A 20,045-nucleotide genomic window follows, 5' to 3' on the forward strand; every position below is an offset into this window, starting at 1 on the left:
ATTTGACTTTCTCTTTCAATTTTCATTTTATTGGTGATTTTTTTTTTTCGTTCAAAAAATTTTTTCTTTCATTTATTCATTCATTTTCTCTTCTTCACCAACACAACAGAGCATCAACATCATCATAAATCTCATATAATATAATCCTGTAATATAATTCAATCAATCAATCAAATTCTTTCGTCATCAATGTGTTTCTCAATTTCTTTTTTTTTTTTTTTTGTTTCATTTCAAATTCTCTGCTTACAAACAGTGATAATTGAATCATTTTTTTTTCATCGCTCCCCCTCCCCATTTTCCACACACACACACACACACTTGACCACTTGTGAATGTAGAAGTAGCATCTTTGAAAACTAGAAATTAACAACTGACCGGTAAAGAGAATGAGGGAGTGAGAGAGAGAGTGAGAGAGCGAGGTTTTTTTGTGATAAAATTTTTCATTACAAAAAAATACAGATTTTATTCATATATACAAGGTACGTGTTTTTTTTTCTCACCTGTGTTTTATTTAATTTTTTTTTAATGAAGCAGGTAGCTGTATATTATATATATTTAGTTTATTTTTTTTTCAACAGAAATGAAGAAATGTAACATCAATATTCTATTTCATCATATTCAATTTTCTATTGCTACTACTTTTCAATCATCATAAAGTGCAAAATAAGTGCTTGTGTGTGTGTGTGTGTGTGTGATATCATCTTCAATAATCTTCGATGATGATGATGTGATGCTAGCCACACACACATACAAATACAAGTGATGGCTATATCCATATATATAAATGATCCACGATGATGATTGTCTCCATTTTATCATTCTTGTGGTATATATGTGAATAGTAATGGATAACAAACGTGGTTCAATATAAAAATTTTATTTGTAAAAAAAAATTTTCTTCATTTTACCACCATCAACAATTCTCGTCTGTTTCGTTTGTCATAAATAATTTTTTTTTATTTGAGGTATAAATATTCTGCATTCAACGATTCAAGTTTGTGTTATTTGATTTTGTTTGTTTGTTTGTTGTTTGCTGCTGTTGATCACCATCATCGAATCATTAATTGATTCATTCATTTGTTGCGTGTGTGTGTGTGCGCGTGTTGGTGTGGTAATGGTGTATAATATTTGTATATATATATATATATGGTGCATATGAAACACCGGTTGACCGGTTGTGGTTTTTTTTTCGTGTGTGTATTGAATAAATAAACAACAAAAACAACAACAACGTTTCATCGAATAACCAACCAACTATAGCAAACGAAATCTGTGAGTTATTTTGTTATTTTTTTCTTCTTTCTTGCTATTCTCCGGTTATTCATTAGTAATTTTTCCGGGATCATTTTCTTTTCTTTCTCTTGTTTGTTTGTTAGATTGAATGAATGAATGAATAAAAAGATGTAATAGATGATGATTATGATGATAAACATCAACAGCATTATCTTCTAGTCCCATTATCATAATCATGATGTAAAAATTATCATCATTATCATAATCTTATCATCGCAATGCGGATTGCGAAACAAAAACTAATAGTGGTGGTGATGATGTTTGTGTGTCTAATGCTCTAATGATGATGATTATGATTATGATGGCGCTGTTTTTTTTTCATATATAAACAACAATAACAACAACAACAATTTATTGATCAAACAGGTGTTTATTTTCTTCATAATCAATCTATATATATATTGATTTGATTGATTATTCGATATTCACCTTTTTTTCTTACCTGTTTCTTTGTTTTTCATTATTATTATTATTATTGTCGTGTGCGTGTGTGTATTAATTGTGGAGAGGGAAAAATCCATTTTTTTCCTCACCACCACCATGGTATTTAATAGATGAAAAAAATCCAGTTTTTTTCTTTTTGAATTAACTAATTCAGCCGTGGCTGCAATTGATAATAATTTTTTTTGTTTTTGGATTTAAGGCAAACAAAACAAAAAAAAATTTCTTTTTGATTTCTATTATCATTTGGGTGGAGTAATCATCATCATCATCTTAATGATAATAATTAAGCCTTGATGATTTACAAGAAACAAACACACATGAACACACAAATGTTTTTTACATTTGAATGGAGTTATTAGATTGGTAAAAATCAATAGAAAAAAATTCTTCGATAATTGATCGATCGATTATCGAAGAATTTCTTGTATTTACAATCCTAATTGTAATCACAATCCAATTATGAGAAAAATGTGCACGCACACGTACACGCGCGTTTATGCGTGCACATATAAACTACCGTCAAAAAATAGTGGATGTAAACAACCATCTACATTTAGCATTTTATATATGGACAGGAAATGAATTTTTGAATGAAAAGTCGAAATTTTAATTTTATTTTTCACGCCGGTAATCAATCTATTTGATATAGTGGATAGATATATATTGTTTTTATGTTTTTGATGGAAAAAGATTTAAATCAATCTGTCCCTTTATCATCATTTGCTTTATACGGATGAAAAAATATTTTTGCTAGTTTGTTTGTTTTGCGTGAGTGCTTGTGTGCTTGTGTGTGTTTGTTTATCCAAAATTTTTGTTTTTCATCATCGTTCAATTTGTTTCATATTCAAAATGGCCAAACATTTCTGTTTTATCTGTAATTCGATATATTTGTTCGAATATATCCGGATGGTAATATACAACAACCAAGATGTAACTGATCGATCCCGGACAGCACAACATGAACAGTGAAATTGTTTGGATCACGATCTAAAACAAAAACTAGAAAAAAAAACTTGTGAAACAAAATTCACACACACACACACACACACACACACACACACAGACATATACATTGAATTGTGTAGTATATGTTTGATCGTTTGTTATTCAGACAATATTCAATACAATTGATTTTTTGTTGTTGTTGTTGTTGTTGTTTATGGCCATCCATATATTTGATTGAAGATTTGATCCGGAAAGAAATGGACATGAAAAACAATGATGATAATTATTATAATGAATAAACGAAAAAAAAAATATTGAAATTAAAATATTTCTTTCCGCGACATTCCTGACATCTTCATCATCATCATCAATCCACAACTTCTTTGTCGATGATGATGAAGATGATGATGTCGAATGTCAGAGACATATACAGTTCATCATCATCAACATGATGAACTAATCTAGCATCACTAATAAAAAAAAAATTGGCCTCTGTGCACAATAAACATGTCGTCGTCGTCGTTGTTGATGATGATTGAAACATTTTTTTTTTATTGTATACGAATGTTCTGCTGTAACAATCGTTATTTGATGATGTTGTTCATTTGATGATGATGATGATTTATGATCATTGATTTCTTGTCTTTGTGGCCTTTGAACTTTTTTTGTTGTTGTTGTTGTTGTTCCGTTGATGATGATGATGATCACGAATTGTTCTTGGAACGTGAAAAATTTTTCTTTTTTTTCATCATCATTTGTTGATTAATAAATGATGAATAAAGTTTCATCATCATCATCATCGTTGAAGTTTCATTTCTGTAAAATCAAATAAATTTTTTTTTTTTTTTGATCATAATCGAATAAATATTTTCCATTTCCATTTTCCACACCTAGGATCATCCAGTTTTTTTTTGTCGTTGCCTGATCAAATTGGCGGGAATACAAAATACAAAAGTATCTCACCCACTGCCACCACAATTGTGATATTTTTTTCCTTCTTCTTCAAAACGAAACAAAAAAAAAATCAAGAGCTCAGAAAAAAACCCGCTGATCAATCAATCAATCAATCAACACCTACCCACGCAAGTTGTGGTCGTTTTTTTTCACCATCTTCTTCTTCTGTTTCCTCATCATCAACACTAGAAAAAAAATTCTATTCAACCTGTGTCCGTTTTTGTTTAGTTTGTTTCTGTGTATGTGTATGTGTGTGTAATACTCAAGTGCCAAAAAAAAAAAACTTAACACCACCACAACGGAACCATTGATTGTGAAAAGATTGAAAATAAAAAAATTTAAAAAAAAAGTTTCAACCAATACTGCCACACACACTTACATTTTTTTTACTTAACACTGCCACAAACACATCCAGTTGACCAAACAACGAAATCATCATCATCATCATCAACATGATCTTACGACTATTCATTTGTGCCATTTTGCAGGTAAGAATCGTAAATTTTTTTTGTTTTGATGATAATACTACTACCTTTGCAATGGAAATGCAATTTTCGCCATTTTCATTCATCACAATGAATCAATTGATGAATAAATAATGGCCAAATTGATTGATTGATTGATTCGATTTGATTTGATTTGAAAAAAACAATACATTCATTGCGGTCATCTTTCAATGAAAAAAAACAAAACAAAACAAAAAGTTTCAGTCTCTCTCTTTCTCCGTGCGTGTTTGTTTGTTTGTTGATTGTTTGGTCAAACTGTAGAGATTTTTTTTTTTTTTGTTTTTCTTGACCAACAGACCATAGTCAACATATGAGACAATTTTTTTCGTTGCCGGCAAATTTTAGACAGCTCAAAAAGGTAGCTGTTTTTCGTTGTAAAAAGAAAATCTAACTGAATGACAAATTAATTTGTTACATTGTTCATGAATGGTATATTTATATTGAATTGAATTTTCAAATTATCATCATTTCAATTTTTTTTCATTTTTTCATTTTGTACATACTTCCTGTGTGTGTGTGTGTTTTTTTTCAATGAAAACAAACAAACAAAAATGAAAATGAAACAAAATCACCATCTTCCTATTGTCAAATTTTTTTTCATTTTGTTGAAAATTTTGTGCAAAATCAAAATGAAAAAAAATGATTTTTCAATTTTTTTTTTGGCTCCAAAATTGAATGAGATTTAAATTATTATTACGACGACGACGACTACGACGATGATGATGATGATGATGAGGTCAATCATCACCATTGCATGATCTGAACTGATTTTTTTTTGTGTGTGTGTGTTTTGTTTTCGTCATTTTTTTTCTTTATTCAATCCAAATCTCATTATCGATATGGCCGATCATCATCATCGTCATCATATCGTTTATGTAATGACAATAATTAAATTATTTTTCTTCATTTTGAAATTTAAATTTTCAATCATTTCAATCGCCAAACACACACGTACACATACACACACACACACACACACACAGTCCAATCCGTTTTACAATGACCTGTTGATTGAGAACAGAAAAAAAAGAGTGAGTGAGTGAGTGAGAGAGAGAAAATTGTTATCAAAATTTAATTTATTCATCATCATCATCATCATCAACATCGAGTATACTTGAAGCCATTTTGTTTGCTTTTATGTGATCAATACGGGATTTTTTTCTATTTATTTATCGTCATCTTTTTCTTCTTTATTTTGGTTGGGTCAAAAAATATTTCTGTTGACCCAGTTTTGTTTTGTTTTTTTTTCATGTACCTGTGTGTGTGTCTGGGTCATTGGTTGAATTCCTGTTTCGACATCAATTCTAATAGGTTTTTCGGTAAATTTCATTTTCTTGATGTTCTGGTTCGATAACAGAATTTGATTGATTGATCAATATGACAGATTGTCTATGCGTGTTGATGATGATGATGATGATGACAATTAAATCATTGGAACGCAATAATCTCATTTGATTACCAAAAATTCATGTAGTTTTTTTTCTGTAGGCAATTTCGGTTTCCAAATGAAAAAAAAATCATCATTTTTTGAGATTTCAATTTTTTTTTCTTTCCACTCAAATACTTGATCATCATCATCATGATGATTCAGATCCAAATCTGATGATCTAATGACGAATCTTTTCTTTTTTTTCTGCAAAGAAAAAAATGAGGAAAAATAACTTCAAGATGAAAAAGTAAAAGTGAAAAGATAATTCCATCATGTTAATCTCGTTCGACTTTAAATTTTCAATTTCACTCTTTTCACCCGTTTGGATGATCAGAAATAGCTTGGTGAAATTGAAAAAAATCGGGATTTTTTTTTGCACACACACACACACACGCCGAGTCATTCATAAAATTATCGAATCCAACCACCACAACAACAACAAGATATCCGTTTTTTGAAATAGATTAATGCCATGTACTGGAAAAGTTGAAAAATTTTCTCTGTTTCTAATAATAAATGGACTTTTTTTCATCTTCTTTTTTCCATCAATATAGTCGACCAGTTTGATGTGTGTTTTTTTTCACTTAAAATGACCAATTTTGATGATGTCGTATCGTGGTTATTTTGTGATTTACACACACCCAACACCCACATGATGGATATCCAATAATTGATTGTTGACAGTCATAGATGATGATGATTATTATGAATCAAACGAAAAAAAATGACATCGAAAATAATCAATTCCACCTTGTGTGTGGTTTTTTGTCCATTTTTTTGATTTCTTCCTGATTTTTTTTCTTTCAATGATTTGTAAAATTGTAAAAACACACAGATGTTCTGATGATGATGATGGATTAAATTCAATTCGATTTTATTTCATTGCTTTTTTTTCCCCATTAACAAATCAAAACTCGTTGTCGATGTGTCATTGATGTGGTTGTTGTTTTTCTTGATTTTCAGAAACAAAAAGAAAAAAATTCTTGTCATCAATCATCGTACGAATCGATCATAATTTTTTCAAATTTTTATTTTTTATCTTGATTTTTTTTATTGTCATCATCTTGTCTTTTTGTTACCGATCAATCAATCAATCAATCATGACTGATTGAAAATTTTTTTTTCTCCTGAATTACTAAATAATAAAAAAGATGTGAAATCCACAAACAAGATAATGATGATGATTTGTAATTTTGTTTCAGGTTTTAGTAATCAAAAAAAAAAAAAAATTTTTTTTGAAAGTGAATTGTCATTGAATTTCAATGTCCACTGTCCACATTTGTTTGTTGCTGATGGCCATTTTTTTGTTTTGTTTTCATTCATCAATTGGATGTCCAAAGAATGAAATTGATTCTGTTTGTTTGTCATTGTATTTCATTGAATTTAAATTTAAATTTTTTTTCGTCAACATGATCAATCAAATTAATAATAATCAAATTGTCACCTTGTCATTGTTTTTGATCAAAAACGAAAATTTTTGACAAATTTCCATTATGATGATCGATTTGGTGGCTTACGTGTGTATGTTAATAATAAACAGGACAATTATGATGATGATGATGAAATAATCGGATTGACCATCCATCCATCCATCCATTTTGTTTGTTTGTTTCAAAGCTGATTAATTTCCTAATCAGAAATTTGAGATTGATAAATTATTTTGTTTTGTTTTTCTTTGTGGTGGTGGTGGTGGTGGTGATGAAATTTGAGAATCTGACCAAAACATCTTTCTTTGTTGCTGAGTTTCAAACACACAGTGATTCGTCAAAAAAATTTTTTTTTTCGTTTGAAAACAAAAATGATCGATTATATTGATGATGTGTAAAAAAAAGACACTCACAGCAGTAGTTGGGCAATGAAAAAAAATTTTTTTTTTGTTTCATTTTGTTATTGATTGATCTAGATTTTCTCATGCTTTTGTTGTACATTTGAATATTCATCTTGTGTGTGTGTGTGTGTGTGTGTGTGCGTTTTCCTTGTTTATCGTGTGCACCAATGTTCCAGAAACAAATGTTTCAATTATAAATTCAATCAGAAAAAAAAATTTTTCCCTTTCCTTTTTAAACAAAAGAAAATTCTCAGCTGCTGTTTATTATATGTACGATTATGATATTAACACACACACACACACGCACACGCAGACTTGAATCGTGGCCATTTTTTTTATCATTTTGAAGGTCAAAGATATCAGCATGTAGTGGGAGGAGGTGGAGAATATGTTTTTTTTATTGAATCATTAATCATTCCTTTTCCATTTTCACTGTTTTTTTTTTTTGATGAAGAAGATGGAGATGGATTTTGGATTTCTTCATTTTCCGCTTAATTTTTGTTATTTTGAAATTTTTTTCTGATTCGTTCATGACTAGAATTTTTTTTGTTTGAAATAAATAAAAACAACAAAATTAAAGAGAAAAATTTTAATTTTTTTTTCAAAAAAATGACCTTTATTCATTGCGAATTTTATTCATAATTTGATTTTCATCTTGATGATCATGATGATGATTCAAAAATCAATTTATGATGTTATTGGTCATTATCATTGATCATTGATTGATTGATTCATCTCTGAATGATGATGATCATAATAATAAATGTCATGATCATCATCATTCAGAGATGATGATCATGAGCAAACGGAAACAAGTTGATTCGAGTGTATTTAGGTATTTTGTGCCATGGCAACAACAAGTACTGTTGTACTGTTTCAACTGTTTTTAACAAATTAAAACGGATGCCCAAAGGGCAGTGTTTATATCAGTCTAATCGATTATGAGTAATTTAGTAGGGATAGGCTTTTTTTTGTTTGATTTCCTGTATTGATCCAGGATCTATGTATCCATACAAACAAAACAAATACTTGGCAAATACTTAGTAATGTGGTAACTAATCACTGTAAATGACTAAAGATCCATGATCATTAAAAGGTCGAAATAAATTGGTTCAAACAAACAAAATGGGCAAATTCAAAGTTTGAATTTCAAACTCACAAACAATGTATATTTTTCGAGAAAAGAAATGAAAAGAAAATTGCTTATTATTTATCATTTGTAAAAGCTAATTTTTCAACAAAAAAAAAATTTTTAAATTTCAAATTAGCAAATTAGAAAAATCGAATCAAATCAAACTTGTTTGTCGTGTTAAAAAAAAAACTTAAGAAAAAAAATTGGGGGGAAAACCCAAGGTCTGTCTGTGTGTGTGTGTGTTATCACAATTTAGATGTCAGTCTGCATGTGTGTATGTTTTTTTTTTATTGTTTTATTGCACGTCATATATGATGATGCTCGCCATATCGTAAGTCGTCTTGTTGTTGTTGTTGTTGTTGTATGGGCCATCGCTTGGCAACAACAACAACAACAACATGGACGCCCAATTTTCAATTCAATTTTTTTTTAATGATCTTAGAAAGAAAAAAAATCGTAATCAATAAACACGATATGTGTGTGTTGTGTGTCTGTTTCAATTTTGTACAATGAGATTACGACGAATTTCACCTTGAAACTCATTCTCATTTCAATGGAATCTTATTTTTCTTATCTTTTAAGAACAATCAATAGAAAAGTGAAAAGAAATTAATGATGAACATGAATAATTTTTATTTTTTTGTTCGTTTTGCTGAAGACGACCAATTTTTTTTTCTTCGTTTTTCTTTTCACTGATAATGAGGATGAGGATCATGATTATTATTCGATTGTTATCAAACGATAATATCGATAATGTTGTCCATCACATATTACACTAAATTATGGCCGACACTTTTTTTTTTTTGATTGTAAAAAAATGGTCGGCTGGCCCTCTTATTACGAAGGTTTTCTTTCTTTTTGATGATGATGATGATGATGATTGATGAGATCATTTTCGAGCATCTCAATCGAAATGACATGGTTTCATTTTTTGTTTTGTTTTGTTTCTTTTTATCAGAAAATCGATTTTTTTTTCATCATCTTTGTGTGTGTGACACAATCACACAAGTCAGGAAGAGGATTTCATATTTTTATAAAGTTAAATTGTATCAATTTTGATGATCAATTGGTGGCTGGTTGGTTGGTTTGTTTGTTTGATTGATTGATAATTGGACACAATTATATATATATAGTGATTAATCGATTGATCAATCGATCAATTGACATTGGTCAATGTTATCGTGAGAGGGCAGTAGGAGGATGTGTTCCTGATTGTGTGTGAAAGTTTTTTTTTTTGCTCTATTTCGACATGGACACCGGTAATGTTGTCGAAACAAAAAACGACGACGACGACGATAATCGATGTTTTTTTTTCACTCTTCAACGCCTCCAAGTTTTTTTTTATTTTAATTTGATCCGATTTTCAACTATTTTTTTTGTTGGTCGAAATAGCCATCAATTTTTTGTTTTTCATCAGAGTATTCAATGAGTTAATCAGATAGAAAAGAAAGAAAGAAGAAGTTTGTTCATTTCACAATCACCATTGATATGATCACATCACTATATAGTGAGATGATGAAAAATCTGATTTTTTTTTATTTGTTTTTTATTTATCTCATTCATCGTTGTTTTGTTGTTGTTGTTGTTGTGCAGGTCAATTTCAAATCTTGTCGTCATCGTCATCGTCATCATCATCAACGTTAATCGTCATTTCGTCTGTATGAGTGATGGTCAATGAAGAAAAAATTTTTGAATTTCAAGTGAAATCACAGTTGTCTGTGTGCATGTGTCCATGAACAAAAATGAAAGTCGACGACGACGACGACTAGATTTGTGATTTGAAAGAGTGAATTAATTATTCGACATTTAAGATTGAAGAAAAAACGATTTTTTTTCTGATTTTGGATCATACAGAAAATCAGCATCCATTTTGTTTTTGTTTATCTATCTGAATGTAAATGAAATTTAAATCCAGAAAAAATGGAGTGAATGAAAAGTATCCAAAAAAAAAAAAATTTGGATTATCATCATCTGGATCATCATAATTCAAGAATCCATTCATTCATGACATGATGATGTCAAACATCATCATAAATTGTGTGTGTGTATTTGATTGATTTTAATGAAATGGAATGGAATCATTTTTATTGCCAGAAAGGTGTAAATCAATTGATGAACCAACAATCAACAATCATCATCATCATCCATCGATGGCCATCATTCAAATGGCATGCATGAATGGATAAATGAAATTTAAATCAATCAAATGTGAAAGAGAAAGTTGAAATTTAGAAATTTAGAAAACTGGATGATTTTGAATTGGTTTTATAATGGAATGTTGTTAATCAATTAAGGTTAAATCAATATCAATCAACAGGTGCCGTTCATTTGTGTTATTTTTAGTTTATCAATTATCGTTGAATTTTGAATATGGATCAACATGAAAAAAATTAAAAAACACAGCAGGTAACAACTCAAACACGCAAGCTGTGGCAAAAAAAGCGGAGCAGAAAAAAAACCTTGAGAATTAAGAATTCATGAAAATGGAAAATGATCAAAAAGGGAAAAAAATCAAGTTTTTTTTTTGATTTTCACATGAAATTGCCTTTGGCGTTGTTGTTGTTGATGATGATGATGATGAATTTGTTGTTTTCCGTTTTGTTTTTTCATTTTGCTCTCGTTATTTTTTTTTGTTTTTTGTTTTCGTTTGTTTCGTCCACCTTGGAACCTATCGGTCAAATCTTGTTGTTGTTGTTGTTGTTGCTGTTGTCGATGGAACAATGATTGATCTGATGTGATGTGAATTTGAAAATCTGGATTTTCGGTATCAATCCAATCGAATCGATCGATTTGTTGCCTGTGCAATTTTATCTTTTATCCGTTGATTGCAAATCTAATTTATTCATTCATTCTGTTTTTGTTTTTTCGTTTGTTCCAACATTGAATTTTTTTTCCTTTTTTTGCTCTCGACATGAATCGATTGCCTTCAAGCATCTTCCGAACGAAATACGTTTTAGAGTCCAAGTCGAGGACAAATAATGTTTTTTTCTCCTTTTTCTTATATCCACATTAATCTGTCATTTTTTTTTTGTTATCTTTCATTAGTTTTGCATAATTGGCCTGACGTTTGGTGTTGTACCACAGATTACACGTCTTAATGTACAATGTGATCGTAGCGGTATGAAAGTGATGGTCGAATTCGATAATACATTCAATGGTATCATATTTTCAAAAGGACATTTTAGTGATCCAAATTGCCGGTAAGTTTTTCATTCATCCATTCATTCATTTAATTACTGTGGTGTGGGTGTGTCTGGTTGTTTATTTTGGTTTGCTTGTTGCATGCTTTTCTTTTCTATTCATTTCCTGGTGACTAAAAAAAAAAATTGCATGCACTCCCCTATTGACTGCCATCTATCGAATGTTAAACTTACTAATCATGACTAAAAAATTTTTTTTTGTTTTGTTTGTTGACTTTCACTATCCATAAACGAAAATATGAAAATTTTCCAAGAATTCTGGAATGAAAAAAAATATATTCTGATTCTTATGTGGAATGTGTTAAAATGCAAGATTTTTTTTTTATTTCGTTTGTTTGTTCAATTACTAATATATTACAGTAATACAGAATGCCTAGTAACCTGAATGATGCAAAATCAAAAAAAAAACCAGGTAGGAGATTGTTGTTGTCATTGCCATTGAATGAATGTATCACATACACACAAGCACAAAAACACCGATATACATAGATTCTAAAACTAAAATTTACTAAACAAAACAAAAAAAAACCAATTCTAAATCAATCAAAAAGAAATAAATAAAATCTAAAAATAACCTAAAACAAAAACTATTACACCAAACTAAAAAAAAAAATCTCAATCAATTGATGATGATGTTGATGTTGATTTCTATCTTTTTTCTTCTTCTTCTTCTTCTTCTCTCAAAACAAAAACGGACACGCCTCATCAATTGGAAAACGTTTTTATACTCCAAAATAAAAAAAAATCACAATGAAAAATGAAAATTTAAATTTTAAAACTAAAAAAAAAAATGAAAAAATAAAAGTTATGTGAATGCTGCTGGTGGCCAAAATATTTATGAATTTTCCGTATCATCATCATCATGTGGTACAATGGCAAATGAATTGATAGCGACAACAAAAGGTGGTAACGATCAAATACCACAAGGTTTTAAAAATGTTATCATCATACAGAATGATCCTGATTATCAAGAAGTATGGGATTCAGCACGAAGATTAAGTTGTGATTGGGTTACTCGGCTAGAAAAGACTGTAACATTTGCTCCGTTTGGTGTCGATATGCTTGGTGTAAAAGAATTACGTTTCCCCGGTGATACTGTTGATTGTTGGATGGACATACAACGTGGTCATGGCCCATTTGCACCAACAATTGGTGGTGTTGTGCCGATCGGTGAAAAACTTACCGTTGTGATTTATGTACGTGATTCAGATAAATCATTCGATGTTCATGTGAAAGATTGTTATGCATATGATACACCTGATTATCGTAATCCAAATGCACATGCCATCAAATTGACCGATGAAAATGGTTGTCCATTGAAAGAAAAATTGGTGCAAGGTTTTTTCCGTACACGTGATGTACGTAATTCTGGCGCTACGATCATCGCCTATGGTATTATAAATGCATTTAAATTTCCGGAAAAAATGGATGTATTCCTGGCATGTAATGTTGAAGTTTGTAAAGGTGGCTGTATGGAAAATGTTTGCCAACCAATTGTTGATGTTGCTGGTCAAGATTCCGTTGCTTCCGACGATATGGCTTCTTCTGATGATGGTGGTACCGAACTTGCAACTGTTGATACAACTAGTACTGATGAAGCTACTACTAGTACAGAATCACCAGCTGAGGATGGTGATGATGGTGACAGTGCAACAGAAGAAGAAGAGAAAAAAGAGGAAACCCCTTCAGATGGTGGTGATGAAGAAGAAACTACTCCGGAGGATACAGACAAAGGTGGTGATGATGAGGAGGAAGAAGAAATCGGTGGTGGTGATAGTGAAAATGGAAAAGATGTTGATGAAGAAAGTAATGGTAATGATGGTGGTGGTGGTGGTGATGATGACGAAGAAAAACCCGATTCTGAATCATCAACCGGTGATGAAGACGATGAAAAATCTGAAGATTCAGTTTCAAGTGGTGAATCAGATTCCGATACCAATGGTGGTAATGGTGGTGATGAAGAATCAACCACTTCTGATGATAGTGAAGAGAAAAAAGAGGAAACTACTCCCGATAGTGATGAGGAAAGTACTGTTACTACTGGTGATGATGAAGATGAAGAAAAAAGCGAAGATAGTAATGGTACTGATGCTGGTGACAGTGAAGAATCTACTGGCGGTGATGGTGGTGGTGATGAAGAAGAAGAAAAAACCACTACCGATGATGAAGAAACTAAAGCTGCTGATGATGATGCTGAAGAACAAATTGTAAGTGAAGAAAAATCTGAAGATGTAACTGGCGATGATGGAGAAGAAACCACAAATGGTGACACTTCATTATCATCAACAGCAGTTGCCGGTAAAAAAGGACGTAATAATGAAGATGAACAAATAAAAGAAGGTGATGAAGCTGAAATCACTAATGGTGATAGTGATGACGATGAAACGGAAGAAGAAAGAAAAAAACGACGAATTTCGGCATCATTGAAATTGAAAGCTAAAAGTAAGTTTAAAATGAAATCAAGTCTTTTATGATTGAAAACTAATTTTTTTTCTTCGTTCAATTCTTAGAATCATCAAAAGTATTGAAATCAGCTAAAAAATCTGGAAAAGTCAAAAAATTAGCTAAATCAGTAGCTTCTAAACCATCTTCGACTGGTAAAAAACCAAAAGTAACAGCAACTGCTTCTACTTCATCGAAATTAGTGCGAAAACCTCAAAAATCTTTAGCCAAAAAACCATTGGCTGCATTACGAAAACAATCAACAACAACAACAGCAACGTCATCAGCGAAAAAAATTGTCAAGAAAAAATCAACAACAACCACTACCACCACAAATGGTAAAAAGCCAACAGCAGCTAAATTGGTTAAAAAATCGGCTTCAAAATCTTCTAGATCATCTTCATCGGCTCGATTAGTACGAAAATCCAATAAAACCAAAGGTAAAGTTTCACGACCTATTGTCAATAAAAAAGCCGGTCAATTAAAAGCCCGTAAAGCATCATTGCCTGCCAATCGAACTGCTAAAATTCGTCGTCCATCGTCATCGTCATCTGCTAAATTGATTCGTCCAATGCGACAAATTAGACAAGCATCATCACCAACGGCTATTCCAATTGAATTACGACGATTGTCGGCTACATTACAGCATCCAAATGCCGGTATCGTACAAGAAGGTCGTCATGTTCGTACACGAAGATCTGTATTGATAAATGATACGTCCATTATGAATGCTACGTTTGCACCAATGATACATTCAATACAGATTATATCACCAATCGAAGATTTTGATGAAAAAGAATTGAATGCATGGGAAAAACTGATGCAACTTGAAGGTAGTGTTGAAGAAGAAGTAGTCGATAATAATAATAATAATAATGATGATGATGATGAAATTCATCGTATACCATCATTCACAATTGCAACAGCATCCATTACCGGTCAACATCGACAAACATCGTTGGCCGAATTGAATGGCCATCATTCATATTGTTTTTCACGTATACATTTGATTACAGCATCTTTGTTGCTATCATCGGTTACGGTCATATTATCAATGATTCTTTATATGATTTGTTCATATATCCATCAACGGCAACAATTGGTCAATGATAAAATTGGAACAACAACAACAACGAAGGAAAAAATTTCCTATTTTTCATATGCCTAAAAAACGGACACAAAAAATTCTTAAAAATTATCACTAAAATTTGACAAAAAAAAAATTTTTTTTTTAACCAAATCAATATAATTCACACCTGATAGATTTTTTTAGAACACAGAAAATTTTTCATTTTTTTTTTCATCTGCAAAAAAAAATTTGCTTGTTCGCTGCGCTCGAAAAGCATTAGTCATTTTAGTTTTTTAGGTCTTTTTGTTGTTGTTGTTGATGTTGTTGCTATTTCGACAGTAGTGGCCAAAATGATGAATTTGCGTTTAGTTTTTTTGCTTCTCTCTAAAAAAAAAAATTGGTGATGAACATGATCGATATTTACACATACAGACAGAAAAATTTTTCTATTTCTACTCACTCAGTTAATTGATGATGATGATATAATTTTTTTTTCGTAAAATTTAAAAAAAAATTGAATAAAATTTTTTTACAAAAAAAAATTCAAAAATTTCTAAAATTTTTCATTTCTAAAATTCAAATTTATCATTCTCTTTCTCTCTCTCTTACTCAGAATTAAGAAAATGTCAAAGAATCTACTACTAACCCAAAATTTTTTTTTCTCATTCTTTCCAAATCACCCAATGATAACTCATTAACCTTACCTTACCCTTATTCATACAAAATCCCAATTCTCCTTTATTGAAAATTTTCCAAACAAAACAAAACAAAAAAAAACGTAATGAAACTGGAAAAAATCCTAACTTTTTTTTCAAATGGAATCAATTTTTTTCTCTTTGTAATCTAATCCCAAATCGGATAATGGTAACCCCTTGGCTATTGTTGTTGTTTTGTATATGTTTATGTGTTATTTGTACGACCCCCTTCATATCAAATCATCTGTTTCTTCATTTTTTTTCGCACTTAAATTCAAAAAATTGTAAAAAAACAATTCATCACCTTTGTTGTAAAACGCACAAACACGCATTTCTTTCGGTTTCTTGCACGCACATTTTTTTTCTCATCATGATGAAAAAAAAAATATATATCAATAGCTACATACAACCAAATACGAGTACACAATCATTGGAATTTCAAATACCAGTGGATCAATGTGGAACGAATACATTGGATATTGAATCAGAAAATGGTGAACCAGCAAAACGTGGATTCGAAAATATTGTCGTGTTTCAAAATGATCCAATCTATCAAGAACAATGGGATCATGCACGTATGATGGTATGCCGTTATTCGATGGATGATGATTTTGATTCAAAAGATAAACGTGTCATCTTTAAGCCGATTATTATCGATATGTTGGACGTTGTAAGCGTAAGTATAATTGATTGATAAGTAATATTTTTTGATTGTATCGATTGATTGATTTTGTTTTTTATTTGGAAAAATTAATATTAAACTATTCACTATTGACCGTAGATACCGATCGAAGATGAAGATGGTACACAATCACGTGTAGATTGTTGGATGGAAATATCGAAAGGACGTTTCCCACATACAATGGATATTGAAGGTGCAGTAAAAGTTGGTTCACCATTAACATTGGCCATTTTTGTTAAAGATCCACGTAAACGTACCGATATTCGTGTTAAAGATTGTTATGGTATGGAATTTGATTTTGTTTTAATGAATTCAACTCATTCATACACACGTTTATAGCATATGATGATCCAAAAGTTGCTGAAAGTAATGGACCAGCATTATTGCAATTGACAGATTTTGATGGCTGTCCAAATCGACCAAAATTGATTGAAGTATGGAAACGAACACTGGACACTGGTGATACGGGTGCAACGGTCATTGCATTTACAACGGTTACGGTATGTTTGGAATTTTTTTTTCATATCGGATTTTTATTATTTATTTTTGCATATCCACTAGGCATTTAAATTTCCGGATCGTCCCGATCTACAATTGACATGTAATATTGAATTATGTCGTGAAAAATGTTCATCACGTTGTTCATCGGAAATGCCTGAGCCAACAAGTGTTGGTGCATGGACTAAAACCACTGTGGACGATGGTTCCACCAATACGGCTACTACAACTGATACTAAAGATGAAAATGGCGGTACTGATGCTGGTGAAACCGATGAAGATAAAGATACTGATACTGCTACCGCAGAAGAAGGTGATGCTGAAGATGGTGAAGAAGAAAAAACAACGGATGAAAAAGAAGGTGGCGATGAAGGTGAAGAGACAACCGCTGATGAAGAAGAATCATCATCAGATAATGGTGATGAAGAATCTAAAACAGAAGATGATGGTGATGATGAAGAAAAAGAAACCACCGCAGATGAAGGTGGTGACGATGAATCATCAAAAATGACTGCTTCAGAAGAAACACCAGCTGAAGAAGAAACATCGGAAAAAGATGGTGATGAAGAAGAAGAATCAACAGCCGAAGAAGGTGGTGAAGAAGCTGAACCGGCTGCAGAAGAAGATGAAAAAGAAGAAGCAAGTGAAGAAATGGCAGCTGATGATGAGGAAAATGAACAAACTGGTACTGATGAAGAAACAGAAACTACGGCTGAAGATGAAACACCGGCTAAAGAAGAAACGGATAGTTCCGGTGAACCAGCATCGACGGAAGAAGAAACCACAGCCAATGATGATGAAACAGCTGATGTAGGTGAAGATGAGAATAAATCTGAACAAGAAATAGAACCAACAGGTACAGCCGGTAGTGAAGATGGTGAAGAAGAACAACAGGCTTCTGGTGAAGATGAAAGTGAAAATGAAACTACTAGTGATGATGAAGAACAAGATGAAACGGAAAATGGTACTGAAGATGAAGAAGAGGAAGATGAAAAGAAAAAAGCTCGATTACAAGCAGCACCAACAACAACAACAACAGTAGCAAGGAAAAAGATTTCCAATGTTGTAACAGCATCGAAATCAACAAATAAATCCAAATCAAAATCAAAAACCAAACCAACAACCACATCGACGACAACTACCACCACTTCAACAACAACAACAACAACAACAGCTAAACCAATTAGTAAAATACGTAAATCATCGAAAAAACCAAAAGAAGCATCACAACGAAAATCGTCGACACAAAAATCATCAAACAATGCACAACGTCGTGCACAAATAATGGATACATCGGAAAATTCTGTGGATGAAATACGATCATCGTCGACTAAATTACAACAACAACAACAATCACCAAAAACGGCTGCATCCGGAAACAAAAAGATAAGTAAAGCCACAAGATTAAAGGATATACTACCATCGCAACCGCAACAACATCCACAATCAATGATGATGGCCAATCATATGTCCACAACAACTTTAAGACCATTGAAAGAATTGGCAAATTCTAGCAACACCAGCAACCAGAACAAAAATAAATTATCGAAAATAACGGCCGCTGCAAATGCAGCCAAAAAATTGAAATCTAAACGACAAAAATCCAAAACCACTACTACTACTACTACTACGACAACCACTTCAACTACGACACTTCCGCCAAAACCAATGAAAAAAATGTCTAAAATTAAATCATCGAATCAAAAAGCAAGTGTGGATACAAAATCCGGTAATCTTAAACGTAATACACGTCATAATTCTGCTGAACAAATTGAAATGAATGATAATAATCAAAATCAATCATCAATGATGATGAATGGATCTCCACGGCAAACATCATCATTAATAGCAAACAGGCGACAATCACCATATTATTATGGTATTGTTGATGATTCACCATATGAAATGGATGCATTACGGTCATTCTATGCATATTCAAATTTTCAACCACAACGTATACGAAGAACACGTCGTACAATACGTTCAGTTGATCCAATAAAATGGTCTCATTCAAATGGTCATAATAATAATAATAATCAAAAAGGTGCCACAATATCATTGGGTGCTCGTGTCATTTCCGGTTTGGAAATAACCATGTGATTTACATCAAAAACAAAATAAAACTTACTTTTGCCATTTCCCGAACAAAATTCAGATGATTTTATGATGACACGTACACGCACACATACACATAGACATCTAGAAATCTAGATTTCTTTTTTGCTTAGTCTTCAAAACACAAACACTAACACGGACTTTTTTCGAGCTAAACATTCCATTCACCAAATTTTGGAACATACACACATAGGGGCTCGAATAAAAAACCAAAACCAACATCGTTGCTTTAGTTAGTATGTAGAGAATCTCGTAAATTATTATCGATATGATGATAGTTTTTTCAATGTTTAAATAGTTTAGATGTGTAGGACGCGTTAGAATTTTTGATTTGATCGATATTCGATAAATAGAATGATGATAGAATTTTTTTTTGTTTCTTTTCACAAAACATTTGGCGATAAACATTCGAATTGTATTTTTCTTTCGATATATCGATTGTATTGTCACATATTTTTTTTTTATTCGACCATCATCAACAAACAAACCTGTAATAACTACCACTGTTGACACCACAGATGTAATTTTTTTTCGCTGTAATTTTTGTTTTTTTGGAATCTTTTATTTTTGTTGATTTTTTATCAATGTTTTTGATTGTTTTTTTTTTGAATTCTTTCACATTTGGTTGGAATTTTGTTTGTTTGTTTTTTTTGTTTTTGAATTTCATTTATATTATAATGATAATAAAATAAAAACGTTATTTAAAAACGATAATCTTTTGTAAAAAAAAAATTCGATTCCATCGCCATCTATCACCTAAATGCAAAGATTTTCAACTTGTTGTTCAAGTTCAAATTGATCATTTTCAACCAG

The 20,045-nt window shown here is 31.3% G+C and overlaps 1 protein-coding gene across 2 annotated transcripts; it reads left to right on the forward strand.

The window, feature by feature from the left end:
- Nucleotides 1-78: 78 nt before the first annotated feature.
- Nucleotides 79-19,946, forward strand: LOC124490648 (uncharacterized). Of its 2 annotated transcripts, XM_075730258.1 has the most exons (8): nucleotides 79-479; nucleotides 535-1,272; nucleotides 3,577-4,124; nucleotides 11,577-11,731; nucleotides 16,337-16,613; nucleotides 16,719-16,902; nucleotides 16,959-17,119; nucleotides 17,181-19,946. In XM_075730258.1, the coding sequence occupies exons 3-8, from the start codon at nucleotides 4,089-4,091 to the stop codon at nucleotides 19,215-19,217; spliced, it is 2,850 nt and encodes a 949-aa protein (XP_075586373.1). In that variant the 5' UTR covers nucleotides 79-479; nucleotides 535-1,272; nucleotides 3,577-4,088; the 3' UTR covers nucleotides 19,218-19,946. The 2 variants fall into 2 exon arrangements, with proteins under 2 accessions (XP_075586373.1, XP_075586372.1); XM_075730257.1 differs by lacking the exons at nucleotides 16,337-16,613; nucleotides 16,719-16,902; nucleotides 16,959-17,119; nucleotides 17,181-19,946 and adding exons at nucleotides 12,537-14,173; nucleotides 14,242-15,784 and having other exon boundaries at nucleotides 166-1,272.
- The last annotated feature ends 99 nt before the right edge of the window (nucleotides 19,947-20,045 follow it).

This window comes from Dermatophagoides farinae, chromosome 4 (genome assembly GCF_024713945.1).
Source record: "Dermatophagoides farinae isolate YC_2012a chromosome 4, ASM2471394v1, whole genome shotgun sequence".
Classification (NCBI taxonomy): domain Eukaryota; kingdom Metazoa; phylum Arthropoda; class Arachnida; order Sarcoptiformes; family Pyroglyphidae; genus Dermatophagoides; species Dermatophagoides farinae.

Bases quoted from the DNA above. Each gene is read 5' to 3' on its own strand.
- LOC124490648 (XM_075730257.1), top strand. From the start codon at position 4,089: ATGATCTTACGACTATTCATTTGTGCCATTTTGCAG. The intron at 4,125-11,576 runs GTAAGAATCGTA...ATCTTTCATTAG, and splicing joins TCATTTGTGCCATTTTGCAG to TTTTGCATAATTGGCCTGAC. The intron at 11,732-12,536 runs GTAAGTTTTTCA...AAAAAATAAAAG, and splicing joins TTTAGTGATCCAAATTGCCG to TTATGTGAATGCTGCTGGTG.